Here is a 14855-nt window from a genome sequence, read left to right on the forward strand (position 1 = left end):
ATCAAAAACAAATCAGCAAACACCTTGATGCGAAGAAAGTTATCACTAAAAGCCAACATGGGTTTGTCAAAAACAGATCATGCTAGACAAATCTTATTGCATTCTTTGACCAAGTGACAAAACTAGTGGACCAGAGGAATGCTGTAGATATAATTTACTTGGACTTCAGTAAGGCATTTGATAAAGTAGATCACAACCTACTACTTGATAAGATAGAAAAATGTGGGTTAGATAGCATCACCACCAGATGGATTCGTAGCTAGCTGACAGGCCGTACTCAGCATGTGGTCCTCAATGGAACTGCATCTACATGGAAGGAAGTGTGTAGTGGGGTGCCCCAGGGCTCTGTTCTGGGCCCAGTGCTCTTCAACATCTTCATCAACATCTTCATTTGGATGAGGGGATAGATGGGGAACTCATCCAATTTGCAGATGACACCAAGCTGGCAGGAATAGCCAATACTCCAGAAGATAAGCTTAAGATACAGGAGGATCTGGACAGACTCGAACACTGGGCACTATCTAACAAAATGAAATTCAATGGTGAAAAAAGTAAGGTTCTACATTTAGGCAGGAAAAATCAAATGCACAGGTATAGTATAGGTGGTACCTTGCTCAATAGTAGCAACTGTGAGAGAGATCTCGGAGTCCTAGTGGACAATCACTTAAATATGAGCCAGCAGTGTGCTGCAGCTGCCAAAAAAGCCAACACAGTGCTAGGCTGCATTAACAGAGGGAGAGAATCAAGATCAAGTGAAGTACTAATACCACTTTACAATGCCTTGGTAAGGCCACACCTGGAATACTGCATCCAGTTTTGGTCACCATGATGTAAAAAAGATGTCAAGACTCTAGAAAGAGTACAGAGAAGAGCAACAAAGATGATTGGGGGACTGGAGGCTAAAACATATAGGGAACGGTTGCTGGAATTGGGTATGTGTAGTTTAATGAAGAGAAGGGTGAGGGGTGACATGATAGCAGTGTTCCAATATCTCAGGGGCTGCCACAAAGAAGAGGGAGTCAAGCTATTCTCCAAAGCACCTGAAAGCAGGACAAGAAGCAATGGATGGAAACTAGTCAAGGAGAGAAGCAACCTAGAACTAAGGAGAAACTTCCTGACAGAACAATTAACCAGCGGAACAACCTGCCTCCAGAAGTGGTGAATGCTTCAACACTGGAAGTTTTTAAGAAGAGACTGGCCAGCCACTTGTCTGAAATGGTATAGGGTTTCCTGCCTGAGCAGGGGGTTGGACTAGATGATCTCCAAGGTCCCTTCCAACTTATTATTATTATTATACATCCAGGCTGTCTTTTGGAGATTTCTTTATAACTTGCCAGGCGTTTAATTAAAAGCGCTCAAATAAATTGCTAGGATGAATCCAATTGTTTGGAAGGATTTTGAGGGGCAGGTATTTAACACCCCGAAAACGTAAAACCACCATAAGACCACATCACGGTTTCCTCTGACTGTATGTCAGTATGTCAGAGAGAAAAACTAAATTAGGGACTTTTCCATTTCATCCAGTTCATTATTTTCTATTAATTGAGGACTTTTCTGAACTGCTAAATGAAAGTGCTATCTATATATCTTTGAATCTACTATTCTTTGAATCTACAGAATAGTAGATTATTCTGCTTCTATTGCCTCCTTCTCACTATTGAATAATGCTATCCTGATTTTGCATGTCCAGCACGATAGTGATTGGTTTTGGTTCCTCCTGTTTTTGTTATCCTTCATCTTTTTGTATCCAGCTCTTTAAGGATATGAGCAGAATGACAGCAGTTGGGCTAATGAGGGATCTCTGTTGTTGACCCGTTTTCCCAAAAAAGTCCAGTGCAAATTGTTTTCCAGTTAGATATAGTAAATATATTCCCCAATAACCATCAGTCTTCTTAAGAAAGTCCAGTTCATTACTTGTCAATTCTGTTAACTCCAGATTTGTAGAATTCATATCTCCTTCAGCTTTCTCCAATGAACCTGCAGTTTCCAAACCAAAGTCTTTTTCCTTTAAATCAGCCAACAGCAATTTAAATTCCATTCCATCCAGTTGTGAGCTTGATTTGGCTACAGTTGCTTGAATATCCTCTTTAGGTTGATTTTAAAACTCGTTATTTTATCGAACTTTTAAATTTGAAGTTGTAGGTTTAAAAGCATTCTTTTTTCAAAGGCTTCCCAGAGGGCGTTATCACTGTTTGCATTTTTAATATAGTCCTGTAACTGGGCATTCACAACCAGACATAAATAGTTCCTTTCCAGATATGGGAGTTACTGATTTCCATACCGCAAAAGTGAAACTAATTCAGAACAGCAGAAACAGTGAAAAAACATTACAGATTTACAGACTTCACCTTAAAATCCATCAAGTTAAAGTAAATCAGCCTTAAGCCAGTCAATTAACTTTTAAAACAAAAAGCAAGATAAAAAAAGGAAATTCAAACTGTGCAGCTAAAACTCAAATGTGCTTAAAGAAACTGAATAGCTGAAAGGAAAGATGGGGACCGGACTCTCTGACCGCTTTTAGGGGAATTGCAATCCTCAAGATTCCTCTTCTCAGGAAAGTCCACGGTCTCAGCGTTGTCTGCTGCTAGCTGCTCCTATTCAGATTTAGGGAGCTGGCTGCCAAAGAACTCACTTTGGCAGCAAAATCAGCTTTTTATCAGCAGAGAAACAAATTTCCCTGCTGCTTAGCATACCATCTTGGGGGAAGTCCAAAATCAAAAATTTTCTCGTTGGGTAGTCTGCTATGAGATTATTATGTGTGTAAAAATGGAAAGATTCTGCAATATCTATAGTGGAGGAATGGTTGGCGAAGATGACAGAACTAGCAGAGATAGCAACACTTTTTGCTGAAAGAAAAAAAATGAACTGGTACTTTATGGATTTGATTATTATTACTGGAAATCATATATTATGGAAAGAAGGGAAATATGATATAACTTTGGAGAAAGAAGATAAAAATATTTATAAAAGCATTTGTAACTGCTGTTAAGATCAGAAGCCACTATATTATAACTTTTTTTCCTTTTCCTTTTCCTATTCTATTTCTCTTTTTCTTTCCTCTACACTTAAATTCTTTATTCTTACTTAAATTCTTTATTCTCACTTTCAACTCAACATTTTTAATGTTTTTAATCTGTGGAAAACTTATTTAATAAAAGTTATTTTAAAAAACCGTTTCATCCCACCGCAATTCCAAACTTTGTTTCTAAATACTTAACTACACATCAATGATGTGCAATTTTTCCTCACTCGCGTTAGAAGCGTATGTTTCTAAAACACAATTGTCAATAGATGGCGTACCAGCATTAAGCACACGAATTCCTTATCTGTTTCTCTCGTTCACTTTGCCAAGGACAAATTCTGACAGGTGGTTTTACCGTTACGCATGCGCACGCCGGCCTCTATTCTCCCCCCCCCCAATTGGCTCAACGCCCAAACATCCGAAAGTCGAGTTGGCGCATCCCGTTTCACGCTTCTCTTCATCCCGATATTCTGTAAACAGGTGGGAGTAAATTACCTACTTCCGGAAATAATCCCTCCCTCCCTTCAACAAGTCGTCGCCACGCATGCGTGTTGCTCGCTGCCGAAGAAACTGCTTTTCCCCCCTCCCTATTCGCTATTTCAACGGACGGGATGTAGTTGCTCGCTTCCTTCCTTCCTTCCATCTCCCCCGGCGATGTGGGTGCGCTCGGAGGAGGCGGCGGCAGCAGCGAGAGCAGCACTAACAGTCATCGCAGCAGTCCTGGCACCAGCTCTTGCGCGGGGTTGAACGGCTGGTGCCATTGGCGTGCGTCAAGATGGCGTGCGTGCTGGAGACACCACTCCGCATGAGTATCCTGTCGGTAAGTGCAGGCCCGCAGCAGCAACGGCGAGGCTAGGACTTCTGCTTCCTGGCGAAGGAAGTCAGCGGCGTCAGGGCTTCCGTTTGGCGGTCTTCTTTCTCCCTTCTCTTGGCCGGGGGAAGCGGGGTTGGTCCTCTGGGTCCGGCTGGGCGAGTGAAGGACTACCTTCTTAGGTGGCTCGTAGCGAGTCCCGCCCTCCTGGAAGCTCGTCTTCTCCCCCCCCCCCTTTCTTGCAGCTAACCGGAGGGAGAAGGAGAGCCTTGGCTGCTGCTTTTCGCCTTGAGGTGGGCTGGGGAGATTGGGGGATGTCCAACTGCTGGACTTTTCCTCTGAAGGAAATGCAATTGCTAACCCCCGCTGCATTATTTTCTGGGTTAAGGTGTCACGGGGATAAGAACAGTAGCAGCTCTCGTCTTATATCCGTAGATTTCGAGGAAGCGAATGATTTTTTTATTGCATTTTTTCCTCTTTATTAGTTTTAGGAAGTAAAAAATCTGGCAGAATTTTTTCTTCATAGAAGTTCTGATATTTTTATTAGAGTGGGAAAAACATGTATAAGTAATTGATTTAGTTTTAGATTTAATTTTCTAAATGCCTGATTTATTTCCTAGTGTTGAATCTGAACACAATTAGAGGGGCATTCCGCAGAAGTCTAGAAAAAAAGTTATAGCAGTTGCAAGTTCCACCTGTTGTAGTTTCCTATTTTGCTCAGCTGTTAATTGTACAGTATAATTCGTTTTTTTGTAGCCGGTTACAGTGAAGTTTCATTGAGTTAGTTTTTTAGTATAGACACACACAGAAAACACACACACTTTCTCGCACACAGAGTATATGCACTAAAAAGTATATTCCACTCTGATACAAGTAGTCCCATAAGTCTTGTTTAGCCAGTCTGTATTTGCATCTGTTAACCTTGGATTTCCACTTTCTGTAGTGCTGTAGGTTGGGTGGGGAGGAGATGATTATGCTGCTCTAGCTACTTCAGTGTCGCTTATAAATATGGCTGTATCTGTGAAAAGGATATTTAAGAAATGTGTTGCTTTAAACATGATTTTGTTAGGATTCTGTCTTTGCAAAAATCGATTATCTTGTAAATTGGATATGTTCCAATGCTTTGAAAGGCTTATAATAAAGTGTGGAAGTCTTGGGTCTGTACATTTTCTTTACACCTAACATCCATTGAAAAAAGAAGAAAAAGTTAGTTTGTACTATGGACAATATTTCTGCAGCAAACCACAATGTTTTATGTATATATGTTTGTGTGGGTATGATTATAGAATAGTTTTTTGTGTTAAAATTTATAGTCAAGTTTCTAAATAAGGGACTGCAAGAAAAGCTTCATTTAATGAACTGATTTCAGGAATGGGTTTTGTTATTCTTGATCATCCATTGAATCAGAGTATACAATCCATATTGAAATATTTCTACCTATAGAAGCAGAATGATATTTTTTAAAATTTGATTTATCTCAGGATATGGATTTGGCAACATCCCTAAAAGAAGCTGTCTTAAATCTTTATAATTAAGTGCTAAAATATTAGTGCTAAACATTTAGTGCTAAAATATTAGCTTTATTATGGAAAAATATTTCAAATCTGTAATGTCAGCAGTTGATATAGCATAATATCTTCAACAGCTCCCCATAAACACTTTTGGTTTTGAGAGTAGGCACATTTATATATAAAAATGTATTTTTATCAGGCAAAGGAGATAATTAGAAGAATCTGGTCCTGTGTTGGAGAAATAATAGAATTACTGATTAGAAAATTATAAATTAGAGTAAATTCTACCAAACAGTGACTATATGAGTCTATATAAAGCTATATGAGTCCAGAGATAGGTGTTTTTCTCTTATTTTGGATGAGATATTTCACCAGAAGGAGCTGACCAACTTGGAATCCTCCTAAATTCAGGAGTCCTGGTTGAACAGCAGACAGAGGCTGTAGCCGTGATGGCCTTTGCACAATTATATATTGAATGCCATATATGACCTTTCTGGATCAGGAAGCTTTATTTTGTCACTCTCGACCTTGTCACCTTTAGGTAGATCAGTGTAATGCACTCTACATGGGACTATCCTTGCCCTTCTGAAATCTTCTGACCTTCTGGTGTAACATATAGCAGCCTGTGTAATTATTGGTACCCCAAAATTTGCCTATGTAACATCACAGATTATGGGAGCTGCACCAGTTGTTATATAACTTCCTTGTGTAATTCAAAATGCTGGTTGTCCTCTTTAAAGCCCTTTACGAATGCCTCCAGAAAGGCCGCCTCCAAGCGGAATCTGTTCATCAATTTGCCAAAGATCCCATAATTGAAGGAATACAATTTTCAGGACCCCCCAAAAGTCATTTGAAGACAAGTAAGATGCTGCCCTGAATAGTAATGCATTGGTGATCAGTTGTAGTTGTAGTAATGTTATTTTTAATCTTCCAAATGTCACGTTGTAAGTCTCTGGAGTCTAGAAATGAAGTGGCATGTAAGTTGTAATAAATGAAAGTCAAATTTCCTTGAAAGCAAGTATTGAATTTCCTGTAAATCAATGTAATTCTAAGAATAATGTTAATGAAGAAAAGTCATGTCTTTGTTCAAGTGGACCAGTAGCAAGTCTGAGCATATTTGGCTAGTGTTACATGTGAATGAAAGATGCACTGTACTGCTACTTATAAAAGTCAGCATGGATAGACCTGCTTGAAAGCACATTTTTTCTAAACATTATTTGCCTAGATCAGGGTAGGCAACCTTGGCTCTTTCATGACTTGTAGACTTCAATACCCAGAATTCCTGAACTAGACATGCTGACTCGGGAACTCTGGGAGTTGAGGTCCACAAGTCATAAAAGAGCCAAGGTTGCCTACCCCGGCCTAGATCTAGAGATTTACAGCAGTGCTTGTAAAAATAGACTTTTCTTTGCCTGTGTTGCTTATGTCAGCTCTTTACTGAGTAATTAGAGCGTGGTACAAAAGCCTAGTGATTTTTCCCCAAAATGCTCAAACCCATTTTTTCATGACTGCTTACAGAAAATACTTGGTGATGAATATTGGGAGACAAACTGTGTTCTACTACTTCGGGGAAAGACTTCCCTCTTAAGGATTCAAAAAATGATGTTAATACATTACTGTGTTTAATGAAAAAAACACTTCAACTGCTGGGATAGTTTTTAATAAGTATAACAGCTTCCTAGATGCCTAGGGCCAACCACAGTAGTGTTATATACATTATGACTTCACACAAATTCTGCACATTGTGTAACCCAGACATGTCAAACTCGTGAAGTCACGTGACGTCGTGCAACGTATCGGGGCGGTTTTGCCATTGCCGGCAATGGGGTGGGCGCAGCTTCCGGATGACGCGTCCGGCCTGTGTGCTGGCAGTTTGACACCCCTGGTGTAACCTGTCAATTGTATCATGATGCGAATGGCATGTAGTACATAATTTGTATAGTAGCATTGGGATGTGACTGATGTCACTTTCACCTTCCTTGCTCCTGTACCCATGTCAATGACATTTTTATTTAAAAAAAAAGCCATAGAGAGGCAAAGAAGAAAATGTTTCTCTGCTCACTCTGTGCCATGATTTTGTATAATCATGTATCGTTCACCTGCATTTTTTCAAGACTACTTGTTTACAGGACGTTTTTAGCTGCATCATTTTGGTTGACTTCCTACTCTTTTTCCAGACCTATGATATCCTTGTATCATAAATTAAGCCAGAATTGTATGCAGTACTTCAGGTGCAGACACTGGGATTTGTATTAAGACATTACATTGTTGGCTTTTTAATTATTTTTTTGAGCATCCTTATGCAGTTGCCTTTTTTGTCAGCCGCTGCATACAGAGTTGTTATCATTACTGAGCAGTTGCGGGCCAGGTGGCATACAAGTTTAAAGCTAATATTATTTTTTCTTGTTAATTATAGCCAATAATGTTTTCTTGGAAGCATTGTGGAAGTGGGTTGCCATTGCCTTCTTCCAAAAAGATTTTTTTTTTAGTTTCCCATTCTGGTATTCGGGATAGATCTCTTATTCAAGTAACCGTACTAATTGAGGCAAATCTGCTTAGCTGTCCAGCTAGGCAAACGCTACCACCTGATGTGATGGAAAGAGCCTTGGTGGAGCAGTGGGCTAATGCCTCCTTAAGTAACACCAGCTGCCTGCAATTAGTGCAGGTTCGCATCCCACCAGGCTCAAGGTTGACTCAGCCTTCCATCCTTCCAAGGTAGGTAAAATGAGGACCCAGATTGTTGGGGGCAATAAGCTGACTTTGTAATAATGGTTGTTGGGGGGGGGCAAAAGCCCTAATAAGCAGGCATATACATAGAATGAAGGCTATTGCTAAGCACATTGATTTGTGCTTTAGATTGTAAGCCGCCCTGAGTCTTCGGAGAAGGGCGGGATATAAATGGGATTAAAAAAAAAGCAATACAGGTAGTTCTCAACTTACAACCACAATTGAGCCCAACATTTCTCTTAACTGAGACATTTATTAAGTGAGTTTTGCCCCACTGTACGACATTTCTTGCCACAGTTGTTAAGCGAATCACCGCAGTTGATAAGTTAGTAACCCGGTTGTTAAGTGAATGTGGCTTCCCCGTTGACCTTGCTTGTCAGAAGGTCACAAAAGGTGATCACCTGACCCTGGGATACAGGAACAATCATAAATATGAACCCATTGCCAGGCATCTGAAATGGGGGAGGCTGCAAAGGTCGTAAGTGAAAAACAGTCATAAGTCTTTTTTTTCCAGTACCATTGTAACTTTGAACAATCACTAAACGAACGGTTGTAAGTTGAGGACTACCTGTACTTATTACAGATAGTCCTCGACTTACAACCATTCATTTAGTGATTGTTCAAAGTTACAATGGCACTGAAAAAAATGACTTATGACTATTTCACAGTTACAACCTTAATAGGATTTCCATGATCATCTGATCAAATTTTTTATTGTTGCTGTTTCCCAAAGTCATGTGATCACCTTTTGTGACTTTCTGACAAGCAATTGTGCTTTATTCTTGATAACTATATAATTCGTATATTTTGAATGAGTAAAGATTTATTTCGTACAGTCTTTTTGAGAATATAGGAACGGTAAGGCTTTATCCATGAATAGCTAAAATTATTTTGTTATTACTTTGTCAAATTTGTCTCAGTATTATAAAAGCCTTATTTTGCTGATAAGGACTTTTGCTATCAATATCAAAACATTACTTTCTCTTCCTTCATGCCCCTCCCACTTTTAAGTTTGAGAAATTTGGATGAGTGCAAGAGGAAGCAGAAGAGACGAATGATTCATTGATAGTGAAATTCTGTATAACATAAAATCTAATCCCTACATGTGATTAAGTTCATTTTGAATTGTATCACAAGTGAATAGAACTTTCAATATTTCAAGAACCTGTTAGCTATTATTTCCAAAATTATTCTTTTTAATACTGGTATATAATTAAGAATGGGTAGATGAATAATTGTTCATCTATTGTTCAACTGTTAGAGATTGGAAATCTTTATTACTAATCATACCGAAATTAATTTCAGTCCATTCCTGTTTCTTTTCTTAGTTTGTTATTGCTGGTATCCATTCAATTCAAAATTTTTGTGCTTTTTTTTTAATTGAAATGATTATTTTTGCATTACTACTACATTGTATTTTGGTATTTCTCTGATAAGAAATTGTTGTCACTATCCCAATAAAATGAGCTTAAAAAATAACTCCTGTCAGAACACAGAGACCAGCTTGCTTAACTATTCTTTCTGACTTTCCCATAAACCTCTCTACAAGTATTTCCATATTTATTGGGGGATTTTGTTATAACTGGCTAAATAAGGAAGGAGAGAAGCTCCTTAAATTAGTATGAAATTTTGAATAAATAGAGTCCAATTTTATTGAATAACATATTCCAAAATATTTATATCCTTAGGGTTCAGATTTGTTACAAATAAGTATTACTGCTTCAGAGTCTTGCTTTCTTGAATTTGTAAAAATGTATATCGCTGATGGACCTCAAATGTATTTGCTTACAGGAAGTTACAGCAAGTAGTCGCCATTATGTTGACAGATTATTTGATCCTGATCCTCAAAAAGTTCTTCAGGGTGTCATGTAAGTTTTGGAAACTTTTTTGCTATTGTGCCTTTAAATTGTAGCTTTGTTTGAATCATTTTCATTACTTGCTTTTTATACTACAACAAAAACTATGTATTTGAGGTATTACTAATGAAATATGCTCAGTTACTATTTTTGTTAACGTATTAACAAAATAAATTTCTTTACTTAACTTTCCACGCATGGCAGTTTCAGTATTTTTGGTTTGATTTCTAAATCTTGTCTGCCATTTTATACAACTGATATTAATGTATTTTTCCTGCCTGCATAGTATTCACCTTCACATCTGAGGAGAATTCCCCAGTGTTTTAAAAGATACAAATTAAGATACTTTTGCTATATATTACAAATTTAAAGTAAAAGTAATATCCATCTTAAATTGAATCATGAATTTAAAATTATGCATATATTTTGTCTTAACACTTGAAAAATGAGCATCTGATATATACATTATTAGAATTTAGATGTAGCATTAAAAGCATAATTCAACATGATTACAATAAAATTCACCTGTGGTTATAAGAATTTTATTGGAAGTTTCTGTTTAAGCACAGTACATTATGTGTAATGTCATGATAATCATAATGGTTTCATAAAACTAATGAATTTTAAAAAGTATGGCTTGATTGTGATTTAAGCAGCTCCAGTGTGTCCTACCATCTGACCTCAACCAAGTTCATTTAATCTAATATGAAAAATATGTTTCTGAATTAGTCTGTGTGTCATTATTTTGATAAGGTGAACAATCATTAATTCTAAATAGGGCAAATAAAGACAGCAAGGATGAAAAACCCATTTGTTTGTGCTTTTGTATTTTTGTATTGTACCTAAGAGAAAAAACAAGTGGAATATAGAGATCAGGATTAATTAACGTGGTTAAGCGGTAATTAAAAATACAATTAAAAGAGAATTTTTGCTTTGGCCCTAGATTAACCTCTCTTGTGGTTAATCTAAACAGGTACATAGATTTCTACATAGATACAAAATGTGCCATATTTAAACATTTATTGGCTTCAGGAGAATATCTAGAATTGGTTTCTGTTGCAGTTGATAACTTTAGGATAGCATGGTAAGGAAGCTAGGCAATACATAGGGTATTTCATTTCATTTTCTGTCGGTTTTCATTTCCAGAGAAAAATATTCTGGTTCTCTTTTTGGATAAAAATGAATATAATTTTTTCTAGAAATCATATATTGAATTGATGTTCCAGTGTTATATACAAATTCCATTGGTTACTCCAAAAGAATTATTGGCTTCTCGTATGTGAAATAGCTATAAGAAATCCCTTACTGTACCAATGAATTCCATATGTTGTTGTTGTTGTTAGTTGCGAAGTCGTGTCCGACCCATCGCGACCCTATGGACAATGTTCCTCCAGGCTTTCCTGTCCTCTACCATCTTCTGGAGTCCATTTAAGCTCACGCCTACTGCTTCATTGACTCCATCCAGCCACCTCATTCTCTGTCGTCCCCTTCTTCTATTGCCCTCAATCTTTCCCAGCATTAGGCTCTTCTCCAGTGAGTCCTTCCTCCTCATTAGGTGGCCAAAGTATTTGAGTTTTAGCTTCAGGATCTGGCCTTCTAAAGAGCAGTCAGGGTTGATCTCCTCTAGGACTGACCGGTTTGATCGCCTTGCAGTCCAAGGGACTCGCAGGAGTCTTCTCCAGCACCAGAGTTCAAAGGCCTCAATTCTTTTGCGCTCAGCCTTTCTTATGGTCCAACTTTCACTGCCATACATTGCAACTGGGAAGACCATAGCCTTGACTATACGCACTTTTGTTGACAGGGTGATGTCTCTGCTTTTTAGTGTGCTGTCTAGATTTGCCATGGCTTTCCTCCCGAGGAGCAAGCGTCTTTTAATTTCTTGACTACAGTCCCCATCTGCAGTGATCTTGGAGCCCAGGAAAATAAAATCTGTCACTACCTCCATTTCTTCCCCATCTATTTGCCAGGAATTGAGAGGGCCGGATGCCATGATCTTGGTTTTCTTAATGCTTAGTTTCAACCCAACTTTTGCACTCTCCTTCTTCACTCGCAACAAGAGACTCTTCAGTTCCTCTTCACTTTCTGCCATTAGAGTGGTATCATCTGCATATCTTAGGTTGTTGATATTTCTTCCAGCAATCTTAATTCCAACTTTTGATTCATCTAGCCCTGCCTTTCTCATGATGTGCTCTGCATATAAGTTAAATAGGCAAGGCGACAGTATACAGTATACAGTATACAGTATACAGTATACAGTATTCCATATACTTTGACAATAATTGCCTACTACAAATTCATGTTGAAAATCCTATGAATTTCTGACTAAACCATATGATTTATATTCCATCACTGGTGATCCTAGAAAAAAATGTGTGAGATCTATTTAGTGGACCAGTGGTCCCCAATGCCCCGGGCATGGCGCGCTACCGATCTGCAGCTTATTGGGAGCCATACTGCGCAAGTGGTAGACAAGCTTGTGAAGCTTTATGTCTGCATGCGGAGGATTAGGTTGCATGCATGCAACCATCCCCTACCCATTGCTGCTGCTGCTGGTCCACAGACCCCAAAAGTTTGGGAACTGGTGTTCTAGACAAAAGATCGGAAAAGCACTAGGTCAAGATGGAGTAACTACTACTTGCTTGAAAATCTGTACTGATCAACTGGCTCCCATCTTCACCCCATCTTTAATAAATCACTGGAGATGTGTTATGTTCCTTCTTGCTTCAAACACTCTACAATCATCCCAGTTACCAAGAAATCCTCCATCAAGGGTTTCTTTGGATGTCTACAGACTGGATGCTCTGATATCTATAATTATGAAAGGTTAGTGCTGGCCCTCCTTAAAATCATCACAGATCCATTGTTAGATCTCTTGCAGTTTGTCTATCGGCAAATATATTGGCAGATGATACTCTCAATGTGGCATTGCACTACATCTTACAACATCTTGAAACCCCAGAGATTTTTTTTTTATTGAAAAGTTTTATCATACATTTTATCTTTGACAGTCCCCCCTACCCCTCCCCTGTCCCTCCCTCCTTACCCCTCCCCCCCTCCCCACCCCCCACCCCGACTTCCCAGAGCTAAGTACAAGGTATAAAAAAACAAAGAAAGAATCATAAACAACCATATGCTAACAACCATAGACTCTAAAATCTATCACTCTCTAGCTCACATAGGATAACTACAAACACTATTAATATAGAATATATAAAAAAAACAGAAAAAAAAGAAAGGAAGACTTATTCAAATACTACATGAAACTTCTTAGTCCCATATTTGTTCTGGATATACTCAATCCATTCCTCTTAACAGTTTAATAGCCTCCTTAGACTTCACAACCTCTAAATTCAAAATCAAAGCCTTTTCTTTTTCCTTTATTTCATTCTCCAATTCTTCCCTCCTAGCTTCCACAGCACATCTATGTTTATTGTTCATATATATCAACACCCCTCTCAAATAGGCCTTGCTAGCATCCCAAACCATATCCATAGAGGTGCCCTTATTCATATAAATTTCAAAAAAAAAAACCCTTCATCCGCTGTTTACATTCTTCCACATTTCTCTGGTTTCTAAACAAATTCTCATTTACGCGCTACGAGCGCCTATCTCTATTCTCCTTATAAATCTCTAGCCAAACTGGGCTATGATCAGAAATAGTTCTTGCACATATCTTCACCTTCTTAATCCTTAAAAAAAAGTCATTAGTCAACAAAATAAAATCGATCCTGAAAAAAGATTGATGTCTATCAGAAAAAAAAGTATAATCCTTTTCATGCGAATGTCTTTCACGCCAAATATCTCGCAGTTCCAAGTCATCCTTCATTTCAAAATAGGATTTAGACAGTCTAGCATGACTTGGGCCGCGCTTAAAAGCTCCAGCCTTGTCCATCTGTACATCCAAAACTCCATTCCAATCCCCCATAAAAATAAACATTTTATAATCCAACTAGGTAAACTTTGTATGAAATAAACTAAAAAAGTCAACTTGTTGTTGATTAGGAGCATATAATCCAACTAAAAGCATCTTTTGCTTAAATAGGACTATCTGTTTTAGGCCGTGCTCCTCCCACTACTTGGCTGTAAATACATTTTAGAAATTCCATAGACTTCTGCTGATCTTATTCTTTTATTTTTTTTTTATCGTTTTAAAGCAGCACGCGTCTCCCTCTGCTCTCTAGAATCATCCAAAGAAGTTGTAGCTTGATCTCCTCCAGCACCATTCTCCTCTGTCTGTCCATCTTCAGCCTCTTGGTGTTCTCCTTCTCCAAATCCCTTTGCAGCTTCCAAAAGTGATAGTGGGGTTGCTTTTAAAACGTTATTGTAAAAATCACGCGCCTGCATCACAGTAGCCAAACGGTACCTTTTACCTTCATGCATCACCATCAACCCAACTGGAATCTCCCATCTGAACCTTATATCTCGTTGCTTGAGCTCTTGCACTACAAATGTAAAATCCTTCCTTCTCCTTAAAATCTTTGGAGGAATTTCTTTTAGAACCAAAACTTCTTGATCAGCAATCACGACTTTAGTACCATAAGCAGCTTGAATAACTTCGTCTCTAATTTCCCTCTTTGCAAAATAAACCACCACATCTCTAGGTAGCTTTCTCTGTCTGGCAATCCATGAATTCACACGAAACACTTTATCCATGCCTCCCTTTATTTCAGATGCTGGCTGCCTCAATACTACTTCCAAAGCCTCAGAAATCAGCTGCTTTAGATCTTCCTTAATATTCTCTTTTAAACCTCTGATTCTAACAGCGTACTGCATCTGGTAATATTGAGCAAGACTCAATTCTTTGTCCATTTTGTCTCTTAAATCTTCATTTTCCAGTACTTTTGCTTCTAATATGGCATTTTTTTGAGTCAAGTCTTCCACTTTTTCATCCAAATCTTCCACACATTCAGCCACTCTATACACTGAAG

General features: G+C 38.3%; 1 protein-coding gene across 5 annotated transcripts in view; it reads left to right on the forward strand.

The window, feature by feature from the left end:
• The first annotated feature begins 1901 nt into the window (after positions 1-1901).
• Positions 1902-14855, forward strand: part of ARMC8 (armadillo repeat containing 8) — an 84882-nt gene continuing 71928 nt past the window's right edge. For 3 of the 5 annotated variants that reach the window (XR_014026550.1, XM_081328655.1, XM_081328656.1), the window contains exons 1-2: positions 1902-3842; positions 9863-9939. Coding sequence is in view for 3 of the 5 variants with exons in the window: in XM_081328655.1 (XP_081184781.1) it covers positions 3798-3842; positions 9863-9939 (122 nt within the window). In the remaining 2 variants the exon portion in view is untranslated. Of the gene's footprint in view, positions 3843-6084; positions 6205-9862; positions 9940-14855 lie in introns of all 5 variants that reach the window. The other 2 variants (XM_081328657.1, XM_081328658.1) reach the window with 1 other exon arrangement.

Source organism: Vipera berus (assembly GCF_964194415.1).
Source record: "Vipera berus genome assembly, chromosome: 5".
In the NCBI taxonomy this organism is placed as follows: Eukaryota; Metazoa; Chordata; class Lepidosauria; order Squamata; family Viperidae; genus Vipera; species Vipera berus.